At 40.4% G+C, this 14,927-nt stretch overlaps 1 protein-coding gene across 6 annotated transcripts in view; it reads right to left on the minus strand.

Moving 5' to 3' along the window:
- IGF1 (insulin like growth factor 1) overlaps positions 1-13,829 on the minus strand; it is a 68,046-nt gene extending 54,217 nt beyond the window's left edge. For 4 of the 6 annotated variants that reach the window (XM_008144748.3, XM_054718546.1, XM_028150221.2 and 1 more), the window contains exons 1-2: positions 13,602-13,829; positions 9,066-9,222 (exon numbers count right to left, since the gene is read on the minus strand). In XM_008144748.3, coding sequence (XP_008142970.1) covers positions 9,066-9,222; positions 13,602-13,664 — 220 coding nt within the window. In that variant the 5' untranslated portion in view covers positions 13,665-13,829. Of the gene's footprint in view, positions 1-9,065; positions 9,223-11,805; positions 11,861-13,601 lie in introns of those variants that run through there. The other 2 variants (XM_008144749.3, XM_028150220.2) reach the window with 1 other exon arrangement.
- Positions 13,830-14,927: the final 1,098 nt, after the last annotated feature.

Below are 14,927 nucleotides of genomic sequence, written 5' to 3' on the forward strand. Positions count from 1 at the left end.
GTTTCATGGCTATAAGGCAAAAGGGAGGGCCTGCAAACACGTTTTATGTAGCCTATAGGAAGAGCTTTTTATTTTTTCAGAGAAAAGCTTTCAAAACTACAATTACTCTTCTCACTGCTAACTCTGGGCAATGGCCCACAAACTCCTGATGAACCAGTGATGGATCATTCATTTGTGTTGCTTGATTCACTCATGGCTTTCCATATCCCTAGTCACTTCTCTTCCAGAGACTTCTCTAGTCCAGTAGTTCTCAGTGGACCCAGGGACATGTGGCAATGTCTGAAGTCTGAAGGCTTTTTTTTTTTTAATTGTCTCGACTGGGAGGAGGGGACTACTGGCATCTAGAGGGTAGAAGCCAAGTATGGTGCTAAATTTCCAAAAAGCACAGGACAACCTCCCTCCCCCAACAGAAATGATCTGCCTTCAAATGTCAATAATATTGAGGTTGAGAAATTCTGTTGCCAACAACACTGCTGGGAGAGGTGAGTGGGGGAGTTGGAAAACGAAGTAGGATTTAAAAGCCTGCTATTTGGTCTCACAAAAAGGCTGAGGCTGGGGACAGGGAGGAAGGAGAAGCGAGGGGGCTGAAATCGATAGTGTCCCCAAATCTTTTAAATCAAGAGTTCTAACTCTCTGTGCTCCTTTCCCCAGTTTCAGAGATAATCGGGAATTGGCTGCGTGTGGATTGGCTCAGAGCATACTTTCTTAATCATTTCCCTCTGATGAAAGACCCATTTCATCAGGGTAAATGGCACAGAGGTGGTACCATCTTCCCAGCAATACTCACAGATCGGACTCTGTGACTAACACATTTGCAAAGTTTCAAAAGACCCCTCCAACAGCCTTTCTACTGCCTCACAAAGATCACGGATGAAATAAGAAAGTCCAAAGAGATTCATAGAGTATTTGCTTGGAAGACTGCAAAAAAAAAAAAAAAATCAGGTGTAAAATTTTTTTTGTTTGTTTTTGGCTTTGGGCCATCGGAGAAAATCTCCAGAAAAAAAAAAAAAAAAAAAAAGCTGATCCAACAACTGGTCAGATTGTTTCAGATTTTCCGGGAGCACAGCTTTGCTAAGTCATTCCAAAGCAGTTTTACCCAAGTTGACATTGGAGAGAATAACCAGAGCCAGAGTAGTATAATATATAGCAACACTCCAAGTTATGACCCGAAGTGGACTTGGAAGGCCTGAAGCACATCTGAGGGCTTTGAGCACAGTATAGGTAACAGGTAGGGAGTCACTTCAGTTAGTGGGAATTTCTACAGCACAGAACAAAAGTGATAACTGAAGTCTCAGGTGAGTTTATTGGAATGAGAGAGCCACCAAGACTTATATTCATTTGGATGAACTTGATTGGAGGTCTCTCCTGACCATTTTACCGTATCAGATGACTTTGACATAGGCAGGGTTCGTTGCTACTAAAGACAGAACACTGCATTGGAATTAGAAAACAGAATTGACAATATCTCCTTCTGCCTCTGCCACTAGTTAGCAGTGCCTTGGATATGTCAGTTCTCTCTGTGTTTCATTCTTTATGTTTGACTAGGTTATTTTTCAAGGGCTTTCAATCTTGTAGCAGTTTTCCAGGTTACTTCTTTTGAATAATGAGGTAGTTTTAAGAGGGAGATATTATGGAGATGGATACTTAATCAATGATCAGGTTCTTGGGTGTCTTCCCAGGGTCTTCACCATGCACTTTTTTGGGGGGGGCATATAAACTCTTATCCCTGCAGAATGACTGAATGTTTAATGTAAAATGTTTTAATTTAAAAGACTGTGTGGTTTCCTCTGGTTGCACAATTTCTCTTTGTGTCCATGCGGCTGCTGATCAAATATTGCAAAGCCATCAATTACCCTAGGACAAATGCAGAGGGCCATGTGCAAAAGTTCTGGCCCATTACATAAAGCAATATGCCAGATGCAAAGTAAGTGAAGGGTTTTTCTCGGTATTCAGGGTTCAGTGAAAAAGTAAGAGGGGCAGCTATGCCAAGAATGAAAAGCCAGAGCTTGCCAAGTGCTTCTTTAAGTGGCTTTAGCCAATGTGAGACTAAACAATGCATTAAATAGGCATACAGCTTACTGCAGTTAAGGAATTGCATGTCAAATAACAGCTCTTTGCTATGTTTTAAACATGATCTCGCATATAGATAAAGACAAACAAAATGCTGGGTTGTCATCTCCTTCATCTAACAGCTAATAAGGCCTGAGGATTTGAACTTTCCAGGCAACCGAAAGTAATGCTTTATGATGTCAGAGCCTGCTGATGTCTCACCCAGAGGTGTAGGATGGAACTTTGCCAGGGCAGCAGCTCTGTGCAAACCGATTTTTTGCCACCACGGTTGTTAAAGACGCCTGGCTGCGTAAAAGAACAAAGGCTTTGAAGTCCATTGTTGTCAAGAACAATGAGAAATCTCCTTGGGAGATCTTGTGCCTGTTTTTAGTATGTCTGATTCTTTGTATGGGCTGTGAAATCAGAAAAAGGCTGCTAGAGGGATGATATCGGCTCTCCACTGAGGCCTCGAGGAATGCTGGCATGGTGTATGATGTCTACAAAGACACAGAGAATTTTAAGAACACCCAAACTCTCTTTTGGATCCAAAATATCTAACCTACCAGCCACTGAAGATACGAGACATTCCAATATCACGGTCCCCAAACAACTGGTTGGGTGATACCTGTATCCAACTTGGATGCTCCCACTACTCATTTCATGGTTAAGTTGGGGAAGTCTCTTTCTGCCTGGAACACTATCAAGATGATAGTGCCTTGTGACCACCTCTCCCTTACCCCCTCTCTCATGGCACCCTGAGAAAGGTCCTTGATCCAAATAATCAGCTCTTCTCCAATAGGTCTTTGAGAAGAACCAAAAGAACTAATAATTGCAGGAAATGAAAAGTTGAGGTTTGCTGGCAGAGGAAGAGGAAAACTTGAAATTGGCCTGAGGAGGGACTCCCCCAGATCATATTGCATAATCTGGTACCTATAAGTGAACTATAGTGTTCAGTCTGAGTGGAGTCCAAGAATCCAGTCTGGGAAGGTTCTTGAACAGCGGCAGCCTTTCATCAAAGAAGACTTTTCTTGTGCACCTTGAGGAAATTCTGTCACTTCCTAAAATTGTCTAGAAGGTGAAATTACATGGATATCTCCCTCATGCCTCCTTTCAAAAAAGTGTTCAAAGTCAACTAGTCACCCAGGGGTTCTTGTTCCTTATTTGTCAAAAGAGGACTGGGATTTTGGAAGCATCTCCCTTTGCTACAACACGTTGGGCCTCTATACAATGTGAATGGCCAGATGAATATGCCTTTTGGAGACAAGAGACCTTAGCTTTGGTTCTAGATCCATCCAGTGAGGGAAATGATAAAATCTCAGTGTCTCGCATTTCTCATTTGTCCAATGAAGCAACAATTCTTGCCTTCCAAGACTGAGGTATTGATGAGAGATACTACTGAATTTTGAAAAAGTAACTACACTAGTCAAGCATAAGACATTCTTCCTATTAGTGACCTTACTATATAACTGTTTCTGCTAATAACAGATTTTATAAGCTGCGCCTAAGGAGAGAAAATGAGTGCATAATAAACTGGCTGTTCAGATACCTCAACCTTTGCAACAGACTCTGCAACTAATCCCAGAACAGAATAAATAAGTATCATGTGTATGGTGCTTACCATGTGCCAGGAAAAATTCTAAGTTAATATATTCTAATGTATTAATTTTTAAACCCTTACACCGGTTCTGTGAGGCAGGTCCCATTTCACAGATGAGGAAATTGAGGAACAAAGAGGTTAAGTAATTTGTTCAGGGTCATCCCCAAGTAAGCTACAGAGGTGGTATTCAAACCCTGGATTCTTGGCAAAAGAGACCATATTCTTGGTGTTGGACCCTTCACTCTTTTGCTTCTTATAATTTTCCATCAGGGATGAGATGGTCTTGAAAGCACTGAATAAAAATGGAAATTATTTTCTAATTTTGCATAGAAACCATCACTTTTGTGGTGGTTCCTTGGTCCTTAAATATGTCACTAGACATATTTAAAGAGTAGTAGCAACTACTTAGGGTTAATATAAAAACATTGTTTTTCTTTAAGAATATCTGTGGCTTATTAGCTTAGTGGCACTAATGATGAGGTCAGGGTATTAAGATCAAACCCTACATATGCCAATCAGTTTCAAAGAGAAGAGTTTTTCCATAGCCAATGACTATACTCCTAACTTTGACCAGCTGTCATACAAATGCGTGGCTGGTGGTCTGAGAGGTACCAAGTCAAAAAATGCCAAGGCGCAGCATAAATTCAGCCCCACTCAAGCAATGCTAAGTAAATTGGGTGACTATATCTTTGAATGACCCAAATTGTACCATCTCTTCTTTATTTGGAAAGGCAGCATCAATAGGCTGGGGAAAAACTTTTGGTCAAGGTTTAGAAGGCTACAGATTCTTATTTTCCCCCTCTAATTTAATAAAGGGCAGCTAAAATCTGACCTCACTTGTCCCCATCGTGTCCAAGAGACTGAGAAAATGTAGATGAGACCTGTCCGTTGGTCCTTCCTAGCAAAGGAAAATGGCAATCTACTTTCATGAGGTATGTGCTCCTTTGACCAGATGATCTGTGTATATTCTCTGAGGGGTTGAAAACCAACTTAAACAAAACAAAACAAATAAAGTGGTTCCTCTTTCTTTAAGTGGGTGTAATCTTCCATCTTAGGGAACAAACAGAGTCTAAAGAAGATAAAGGAGATGAAAGATTCTTTGGTCACTATTTAAACCCAAGGTCCACCTTTCTTGAGTAGTGCCAAATCTTTGTTAATTACAACCTAGACTGTGAGTCTGTTAAAGTTAGAAGAGGTCATTTACTTTAACAAAATCTCCTTGTTTTATAGACAAGGACATTTCAGCCCAAGAAGTTTAAGTGTTTGCCAAAGTCTTACAGCTAATGAGTGACAGGTCTGGGAGCCGTTTTCTGAGCACGATATTTCAAATGAAAGAAGCTTGAGTTAATAATAATAACCTAGATGGAGGAAGGTTGTTTCAATCAATAACAATGAAATTCATGGCAAAGTTTCACTTGAACTCTATACAAACAGTATGTTTCAACACACAAAGAATGCCATTTGTTTATTCAGATCTGTTCTTAATAACTATGCATTGGAAGTACGTTTTATAAAAGCTATAAATCTGAAAGATCTGAAAGGGTAACCAACTTTCTTTTCTAATTGATTTACTTCTCTGTTTTTTCCAGACTGCCGAGGTAAAGCATATACAATTTATTTAAGGGATTGTTTATAGACTCCTAAAACTAAAAAGGACCCCAGAAACTCACTTTCTTTTAGCTGCTTTTAATTGAAACCATCCAAGATGGTTGGTTGTGCATCAATATTTTTTAAGGCTCTCCAAGGAGAGAAATTCCACAAGCCCCTGAAGCACATGTTAAAATGGTTAATGGCTCCCAAAAATTTATATCTATAGTAAACTTAATGTCTCCTATTTCACTGGAAGCTCTTTTCCTCTTGCAGTTCCACACAAAACAGGGTTATAACAAACCACCCTCTGTGAAGGCTCCATCAATCTGGTAAGATAACAGCTAGCTGTTTTTCAATGTGCCACCTCTATTAAGCCACCATTTTTCTCATAGGACTATGAGCACACAAGACTGGCTGATACACTCTCTTACTGTGATGCATAGGGAAGAATCAGTAATTAGCTCTTCATTGGAACTTTCATTTCAGAAAATGTCTGGGGAAGCTGCATTAATTATAGAGGAAGTGTTTCATTTAGCTGGGAAGATGCTTACAAAAAAGATAATCTAGATAGTTGTTTTCCACAGTGCTCTAGTGGGACTGGGGCTTGTAGAAAAATATGAGCTCATTCACAACACTGGGTCAATCTATACAAAATTAGCATGACAGAAAATTTTATTCAGTTGTGTTTCTAATAAGGTTAAAAAAATCTTTCCTTGTTAAGCATTCTGGCCCAACAAAAAAGATAGATACGGAGGCAGTTTTCTTTCAGATGTTTGAATTTCACACTAAGATAAAAAACTGCCTTTCACTACTAAAAAAAAATTAAAAATCCATACTTTCAAAATGGGTCTGCAAGCAGCTTAAAGTACAAGGCACAGCCACAATAAAACTTTGAAAATAAGGGTAAAAATATAGTAAGAGTCAATTGACAGGGGATGGAGGTGGAAATGACTAATTTGTTCTAATAAGATTTCCAAGACTATAAATGCTTAGAGCTGACTTCTCCACACACAGTAAATCTCAGGGGACAAACAGGAAACTAAATAAAATTTGTTGACAACAGTTAATGCCTGTAGGAATAATAGGCTCAGACACAAAATAGACCATCATTGTAGCTTGGGGAATAACTAGAATGCAGCCATATGTTTGTTAGTATATATTGCATTCATTTTTAAAAAGTAACACAGTTTTATCCAATAGCTGCATAAATATGAGGTGGTGAGAATTGTCCAAAGTACTTGATAAACCTAATTCTTGATGGTGTTGAAGACTAAGATCTCAAAAAAGTAATTCCATTTTATTCACCTGGATTCAATTCAGTTCAATCCTGTCAATGCAACAAATATGAACCACTACTATAGTAGCCAGGCATTGACTGAGGTACTGGGATTTAATGGTAAATAAATATAGCATTTCACATCAAGGAGCCCATTGAGAGCATAAATCCTGGTTAGGTGATTTCAAAAATGGGACAAAATATTCAGGAAAAGTGTAAATGACTATAATCTAATCTCTCATGGTTATTTTTCTCTTATGACACTTGATAATACTTATGTGCATTTTTTTAACCTCTCAACTAGATACTAGACTGTGAATTCTTTGAAGGCAAAGTCAATCTCTCTCATTTGTTTCTAGGTCTCATTGATGACTGGTATGGGGTCTTACACAGAGCAGATGTTCCATCAATGTTTTGAGTTAAAGGATTTAAATGGGCTAACTTCTCTTGGGCAAACAGGATTATCCAGTTGAGTAGAAATTTAAGAAGCATACTTTTGTGCATGAGGGTCTACATCAGGGAAAGGATTTACATAAGCCACAGAATTGTATAAAACAGAACTTATGAAACATAGACTCTCAATGACAATACTGACGATAATAATACACAATTTATAAAACACCTTCCTTTTCAAAGTCATACTCTAAACATCAAGAGTTGCCATAGATAAATGTGCCCTTTTCAATTTCAAAGCATTTGCTTAAATTTGATTATTGTAGTAATAATAAAAGAATCCTTTCAGTGCCTTGAAGTTGGTTTCCATCATAGTTGTCCAATACTCTTAAGGGTCAGTGTGATCATATATATGTACCATGGGGTTACTTGGGATGAAATCATTCTTTCCATTCTCATTTTTACCATCATCGTCATTGGAGGATCCAGTTTCCATGCACTATGCATGGAAATCCTGGAGCATATCACGTTGAACAGGACACTTCAACCTGGCACATAACAGAAGACACTTGTGGGCTTGGTAATCACCTGGTGAACTGGATCAAAGGAAACTTCACAAATGGATTATCAAGGCAAGAGAAATCCTCTTGGGCATAATAAGTGAGGACTACTTATTCATTTTTCATGTGGTCCAGTAGCAACACAGTAAAGATTAATGACAACCCATTGCTGAGGGAAGTTGATGCAACACATTTGCCTTTCGTAAACAAGTCTGCTGCTTGATAAGAACCCACCTGGTGAACTCACTCATCTGCACTACAATCAGGAGCTGGACAGAATCACTTTATTGTCAGAAAAATAGATGAATTAGCTCAATTAAAGTATTGGCTGGAAACAGAGTGGGATTTTGCCCATTCAAATAGTAGAAAGCACATCTCGTTCTCTGTCACTAGTTGTTTAAATTCTATTTCTTGCCAAATCCACAATGTGTACAGATCATCAGCCCTCCTTTCAGCCTCTTCCTTCCCATCCCTCCACCCACCCTAGAACCCTATACATGGACTCCTATCCCAGTGCTCCTCCTATACCCCTTCCCCACACCCACCAGCTTCCCTGGGAAGAAGATGAGAAAGACTTGAAATGTGTGAGTCAACCCGGGAGCTATTCAAAACTTAGTGTGTGACTGAGGTAAGCTGTCTACACATGAGTGATATGAAGCTCTAAGAATGATTCATGCTCACTGAGGACCTGAGTATCAGTTTTCTGGAACTCTCCAAAATTCCAAAAAAATTATACAGAATGAACATCTGGCATCAGATTTCACTGTTCTGTAATGTACTAGCTTCTGGCATAGATTCTTTATGTGATGAGTTCCCTCAGGCAGCACCGACTTTTGTTTATGTTTATTATTTGCAAGAGTTGACTTAGCCATCTATTTTTTATTGACTGTCAACTTTTTAATCACCTGAGACCTTCGAGTGGAATAAGTAACCCCACACTTGTCAGAAACCCCCTTCCAGATGGTGATATCACTGGAGAGCCTCAGAAAAAGGCTGCGCCAAAGGAAGGCAATAAACAAAAACTCAAGGTCAGTTTGTGTAGAGGGCAAATGAACCTGGCATTTCTGTTTGCATGTAAGAGAGCCTGTGTATTTGCAAACGTGCCTTTGAGGGAAGTTCAGCTTCTGTCTATTCCTGGTGATTTTATATAGCATGGAGACATATGGGATGTGCCCTCTTAATTTTTTTCCAAGTCCACCTTATTATTTTACTCCAAATTACTTGGCACTTCAAACAGGTCTACATGTTTCCATATATTTATATGTGCACACAAGGGTTTAGAGAACAAAAACCTCAATCCCCGAGGGTCATTCTGTCCCCTCCCATCACTGAAGGGAATGGGAATGGTGAGGGAAGACCATAATAGTTGCCCGAGTGCCCATCAGGAAATAGTTAAAAGACAAACTGCTAAGGAGGAAAATTCCATCTGAAATCTACAAAACCTGCCACAGCCCCACTGAAACACTAGGCTTACTTTAAGGTGAGGAATCGCAGGCGGAGGGTGGCTGCCAGCCACGGGCAGTCATTCAGTTATTCACACACTCTCTGCGGTTGTAAATGCACAGAGTTTACAAGAGCTGTGAGAGGGAGGGCTACTTACTGAAATAAAAGCCCCTGTCTCCACACACGAACTGAAGAGCGTCCACCAGCTCAGCCCCGCAGAGTGTCTCCGGTCCAGCTGTGGCAGAGCTGGTGAAGGTGAGCAAGCACAGGGCCAGGTAGAAGAGATGGGAGGACGACATGATGTGCACCTTTACCTGCCGAGGAAACAGAAGGAGGGTCATGTTTCCTCCTGGGTCCTTGCAAGAGGATTGCGGGCACCGGTGCACTGACCACCCCCCCCCACATTCCATCACTGTCATGAATCAGAACCACCCTGCACAGAAGGGCAACAGCGTGCACGAGAGACCGCAGGGTGGCCTGAGCTGAGCACATCTGGGCACCAAACGACCTGTGTGTAATCCCCTTGCTACTAGGAAACTTTGGAGAAGTCCTCCTTGGACCCCTTCTTTATGGGTTCCTAAACCTTTTGAATTATCAAAAGTTAAATTGTGCTCAGTCCAGATTTGGTACCAAATATGTTTTATTAATTTACATCCTCTAAAGACAGGCCATCCACAGATGGCATATGCATTCATTATTGACCAGAATATTAAATTAACCAGAACATCCTTCTGTAGCTACTGATTAAGAAGAACTTACTGTGGCTAAAAAAGGACTTAATAAAAATACTATATAGCATTATAGAGTTTTTCTTTTTTGTCACTTAAGATTGAGAGAGAGAGAGAGAGAGAGAGAGAGAGAGAGAGAGAGAGAGAGAGAGAGAGATTTCTTACCTGGGGGATTTCTTACCTGGGGGATAACCTACAGAAGTTAACACAACCACAAGTGGAAATATAAAAAAACAGAAACAAGAAAAAATGTGAGGATTTAGGGATGAAATTGACTCTTGCTAAGTAGACCCTACTCTTTCTGCATTCTAAAGCCCTTTGTGTCAAGCTCAATATCACATCAACACGAGTGTAGAGAATGCCGTTCATGAACAGGGAACTAGGCTCAAAACCTACAAAAGCTTTTTTTTTTTAAGACCCAGGAATTCTGACTTCACCTCTTGGAGGGACTTATGTGACACTGGATCCATTTTATAGCAAAATATACTGAGGGACCCCTGGTTGGCTTCACTTCACAATGACAGACAGCCAAGTGGCAGCCCTGCCAGAGGCAGAATTCCTGTGGCTCACAGCTCCATCCTCACTCTCAGTAGAAGAAACAAGGCTAAGGTGATCATTAAGTGTTTCCATATTGCTACTTGTGGCACAAAGCTGTGGTTTCTTCCAGGAAGGCTCCCAACTCGAGCAGTTTCCCTGTTCTTAGATGCATCTACTTTCAACAGTATTGGAAGAGTCATCAGAAGAGGTTAAGTGAAGGACCCTATTAAAGGTCATGGAGATAGACTGGAAGCTATCAGGATAAAAAGAGCCTCTTTGGAACCTCCTGGTAGTGGCAGGTCCATTCAACCCCATCACTTTTGGAGAAACAGACTCAAGTCATTGATTTTCTGTCCCACTCCTTGCTCTCCATGCACTCTCCACTTAATGCTTCTACATCAGTGGCAAAGTGTGCCCCATCCTTTTAATTAAGATTTCCATGTTGGTAGCCAAACCTTCAGCTCAGAAATTGGAGGGGGGAGGGGCCTTAAACCCTGGGCTCTTGTTAAACAGTTGACTACAAAAAAACACCTTCTGTTTGCAAACCATCATAAGTAATGGGCATAAAATAGAAGAGGAGGTAAAAGCACAACACAATTGAACATTTCTTCCATTTTCTCCATTGGACTCTATTACAGTCTTATGGAAACCCTCCACCCCCACGAAGCCCAAACCACTGAGACTGCTAGAAACAAATCATCAACCAATCCTCATTTTCCTTAGTTATAAAATAATTGGTGGGGCTCTTCCCCTTCCATATTTCCAGTGGAAACCTCAACAAAACCAACCCAACTGTACTTCATTGCCCTTTCAAAAGAGCTATTTGTAATTGATCTTACAGAATATACCCACACTCTGGCAATGGGTCAGTTCTAGGATGTATCCTTATGCTATCAACCTTATTTCTCCATTGTAATTCTCAAAGCCAAGCACTTGCAATTATAGATGCCTTCGAGTTCTTCAGTTGTCATGTAATCCAGGGGGAAAGGTAATCAACTTAAAGCCTTAGTGAATTGATAACATCAGTAGACGTCAAAACTATATTTTAAATAGTTATTTCTGGTATAACACATGTAAGCCCAGCAATACATATAAATCTCTAGCATTTAAGAATTTAATATTTTTTACAGCTTTTTCTCTTTTGCTTAATTATATTGTCAGATAAATGTCAGCACGTGCAGTTCTAGGATAAGATAGAACCTTTAATGCATGCTCCTTTAGTTCACAAAACAGTTCAGTACACCCACAAAGAACCAAAGAATTTATCACATTATGTGCCCCAAAACAGAAAACAATAATTAACTTGTTTAGGAGTTAAAAGTTTGAAACAAGTGGCCCCATATGTTCATCATTTCCTTAGCCTTTTATTTTGCCAAACACAAAAGAAATGGAGAGAGAGAAAGGAAAGATATGATCGAGAATAAAAGAAAAGGAAGAACCAGAATGAGAAGAGAAAAAGGAGGAAGAAAAAATATTAGAACACTCTTTCTCAAAAATCCCCCACAAATCCAAAATTTAAAAGACTTTTCTTTTTATCTTAAATCAATGGAATATCAATTGATTCCAGATGTCTGGGCTACAATGAAAATGCCCAGCAGAATTTGAGGGCAATAGTCATAAGAAAATACTCACTGTAGGTGTAACCATTTTTGTTTGTTCCAGATCTTTTACAGCAGGTCAGGGTGGGTATTATGAGGCTGATGTGAATAGAAAACTGAGGACTTAAAAACATGTGCTGCTTTGTGGGTGGGGTTTGTGAAAGCATCTAGTTACATTTGGACACCCAAGCAGGTATGCTATGAGTCTGGGTAAACTGCCTTTTGTCCATTCAAACAATGAACAAATTATACAGCTTGGATTTGAGTCAATCTTTTCCCTTCAATCAAGATACCCGTTTCCATTGTACCCCACACAGTGACCCAGGCTCCAGCCCTCTCCCTTACCCTCTTCCCTCTGACTCAAACACTTGGAAAATGTCTTGAGACTCAGAGTACAATCCATCACCTTGTGAGTTCTGCCTCCAGGTAAGACATCTTTACTCCCTGAATTACATCTGAAAGACCACTCACCTCCCTCAAACCACTTCCTGCCCCCAGTGCAGGAAAAAGGAACAACTTATTGCTAGCTCTGCTTTTGAAAAGTTCAGCAGACACAGCATGGAAAGTTCATCTGGAGACAGTTTTCCAAACTTGTAATTAAGGCAGACATAACACTCAACGGCCTCTTTTAGGGAGACAAATCCCTCAGCTGTCAGACCACATAGCATATATGTATGTTGACTTGGTTTCTTTTTAAAAGCCAAGTAGCCAGCCTGTGTCTTGGCATCTCAAGGGCAGCAGAATCAGGTGCCCTGACAAGGATGGATCCTTAACTCCTAAACCACTTACTCAGAAAAGTCCCGGCAGTGGAGTATTTGAAAGTAGCAAACGAATGCTGTACTCAGGGGCAGGGACATTTTATGAATTGAGACCTCAGGCAATTTCATCGGGGAACTAGTGACAGCAGCTTAAAAGTGCTTGCAAATTGGAAAAACACAAGTCTTGAAGGATATAATTTTGCTGAGAATGGAAATTTGAACTGGGGCCAGTGATTGGAAACGAGAAGTCGCTGCATGGATGGTGGCAGCCAAATTGACCTAAAGAGACTTTGTAGCACCGAGTGTAAAATCAGAGTTTTACAGCACAACCCCCCAAGCCCAAACTTCGCCCGAGAAAGTCCTCTTTAAACCAGAAAACTTGGACCAACAGTTACTGGAAAGTTTCCGCTTCCCATATACAGTATGCATTTGCTTAAATTATACGAATACACAAGGTCAGCAAGAGTTGTCAAGTTCTTTTTCAAGAGCAAATTAAACTCCTCTCTAATTTGGACTTTCTGGGCAGAAGTGCAGAGAGTTCCGGGACCTTAGCTCCAAAGATCATATTTAAAAGCTTTCATATCATCTAAAACCTAATTCTCTGTATGTGGCATGCCATGTAATAAGAATCCTGACAAGTTACACACACATACACACACACACACACACACACACACACACACACACACACGAGAACAATTTCTTAAAATTAAACATCTGCACCTGCAAAAAAAAAAAAATTCCCAAGTTCATATCCACTCTCGATAGCCCTTAACCATAGACAGGATTTAAAGGAATCTTCTCTAAAGACACTACGGAACCCCTGCGAAGTGGAGGATTTAGCATAAGTACCTTGCAATAGTTTCTACTCAGACATATCTCCGTGTAAAGGCATCTATCTCCCGGGGCTATCTTTTCAAATCCCACAGAATTGCACATTCAGCAACTTATAAATAACTCCCAGTTCCGAAACAATGAAAATTCTAAAGTGAATAACATTTCTAGGCAGAAGCAAACAGTACACAAATGAAAGCAAATCCCCCAATGACTTCAAAGAGTAAGAAATATTTACCTTCAAGGAATCACAAAAGCAGCACTTAAATAATTGGGTTGGAAGACTGCTGACTTTTCCCATTGCTTGTGAAGTGCAAAGTCTGGAAATGAATTGGTTAGCAGGAATAATGAGGCAAGAAGAAATCCAGAGAGATGGGAGATGTTGAGAGCAATGTCACATTTCAATTTTGAGGACTTTATTCCATTGCGCAGGCTCTATCTGCTCTGAATTTAGCAGTGACAGTGAGATTTAGCAAACAGAAGAGGGATTTAGAGAAAATCCTCACATTTATCTACAAAACACAGACACTGTAGACAGGAAACAGCTGGGGGAACATTTGCCTTCTCTCTCTCTCCCTCTTCTGGCAAAGTTATCGAGTAAGGACTTTTTTGGGCATGGTGACAAATAACATCATACCTTTGCATTTTAAAACTAGAGCACAGAAGCATTTTTTTTCCTTTAAAAGAAGGTGTGTTAGTGACAGGGTGAGCAGATATTAAAAATATTGATGCTACTATAGGAGATGAGGATCTGTTCTCTGATTAACTTTCTCCTGGGCATGAAGACACACATCTGTTAATACACCTTATCAGTACTAAAGGAGGGTATGTGGCAGGTGGGCAAGCAATTTTACATTCTAGAGCAAACGCAAAAGAAAAAAGTGAAGCAAAGACACCCCAAGCAAACCTACGATTTTAACCCTGAAAGGACTAAGGTAGACTCGGTTGGAAGACAGCCCTGGGGTGACCCCTTGTCCTACTTGCCAAGCCAGAGAAATGATCTCATTTCCCAGAACCTAGAAAAGGGGCAGGCAGCATCGTAATTGGCTCCCTTTAGGACGACACCGGTTCGTGCTTTTTGCCCGCGACAGGGCAAAGACTTTGCTGAGCTGTAAAGCCAACTGAAAAAATAAAATCTTCTTTTCTTCCTTCTTCTACTAGGCTACCTATCACCCCCTCTCCCCCGACCGGGGAAAGGGCAAGCTATTTTCCCATTGTTCATATTTTTCTGCATAACTCGAAACTGTGTGTGTGTGTGTGTGTGTGTGTGAGTGTGTGTGTGTGTGTGTGCGTGTGTGTGTGTGTGTGTGTGTGTGTGTGTGTTTTCTTTCTCCAGTGTTTGTGTGTTCTAAATAACACCAGCTGGCTAGCAATGCCCTCTCAAGGGTTATGATGTCATTCAAATCCCTCCGCTGGATGAGTGGCTGGCAACATGGCCCAAGCCAGCTGTTTTGCTATTTATAATGAATGCTTGCCTTCGCCATTGAGAATCAAGTTCTGATCGCTCGTCAATAGAGTTCGTACCGATTTCTCTTTGGTTTTGTGAGGTTGTAGATAAGAAAGT

Source organism: Eptesicus fuscus, chromosome 7 (assembly GCF_027574615.1).
Source record: "Eptesicus fuscus isolate TK198812 chromosome 7, DD_ASM_mEF_20220401, whole genome shotgun sequence".
NCBI lineage: Eukaryota > Metazoa > Chordata > Mammalia > Chiroptera > Vespertilionidae > Eptesicus > Eptesicus fuscus.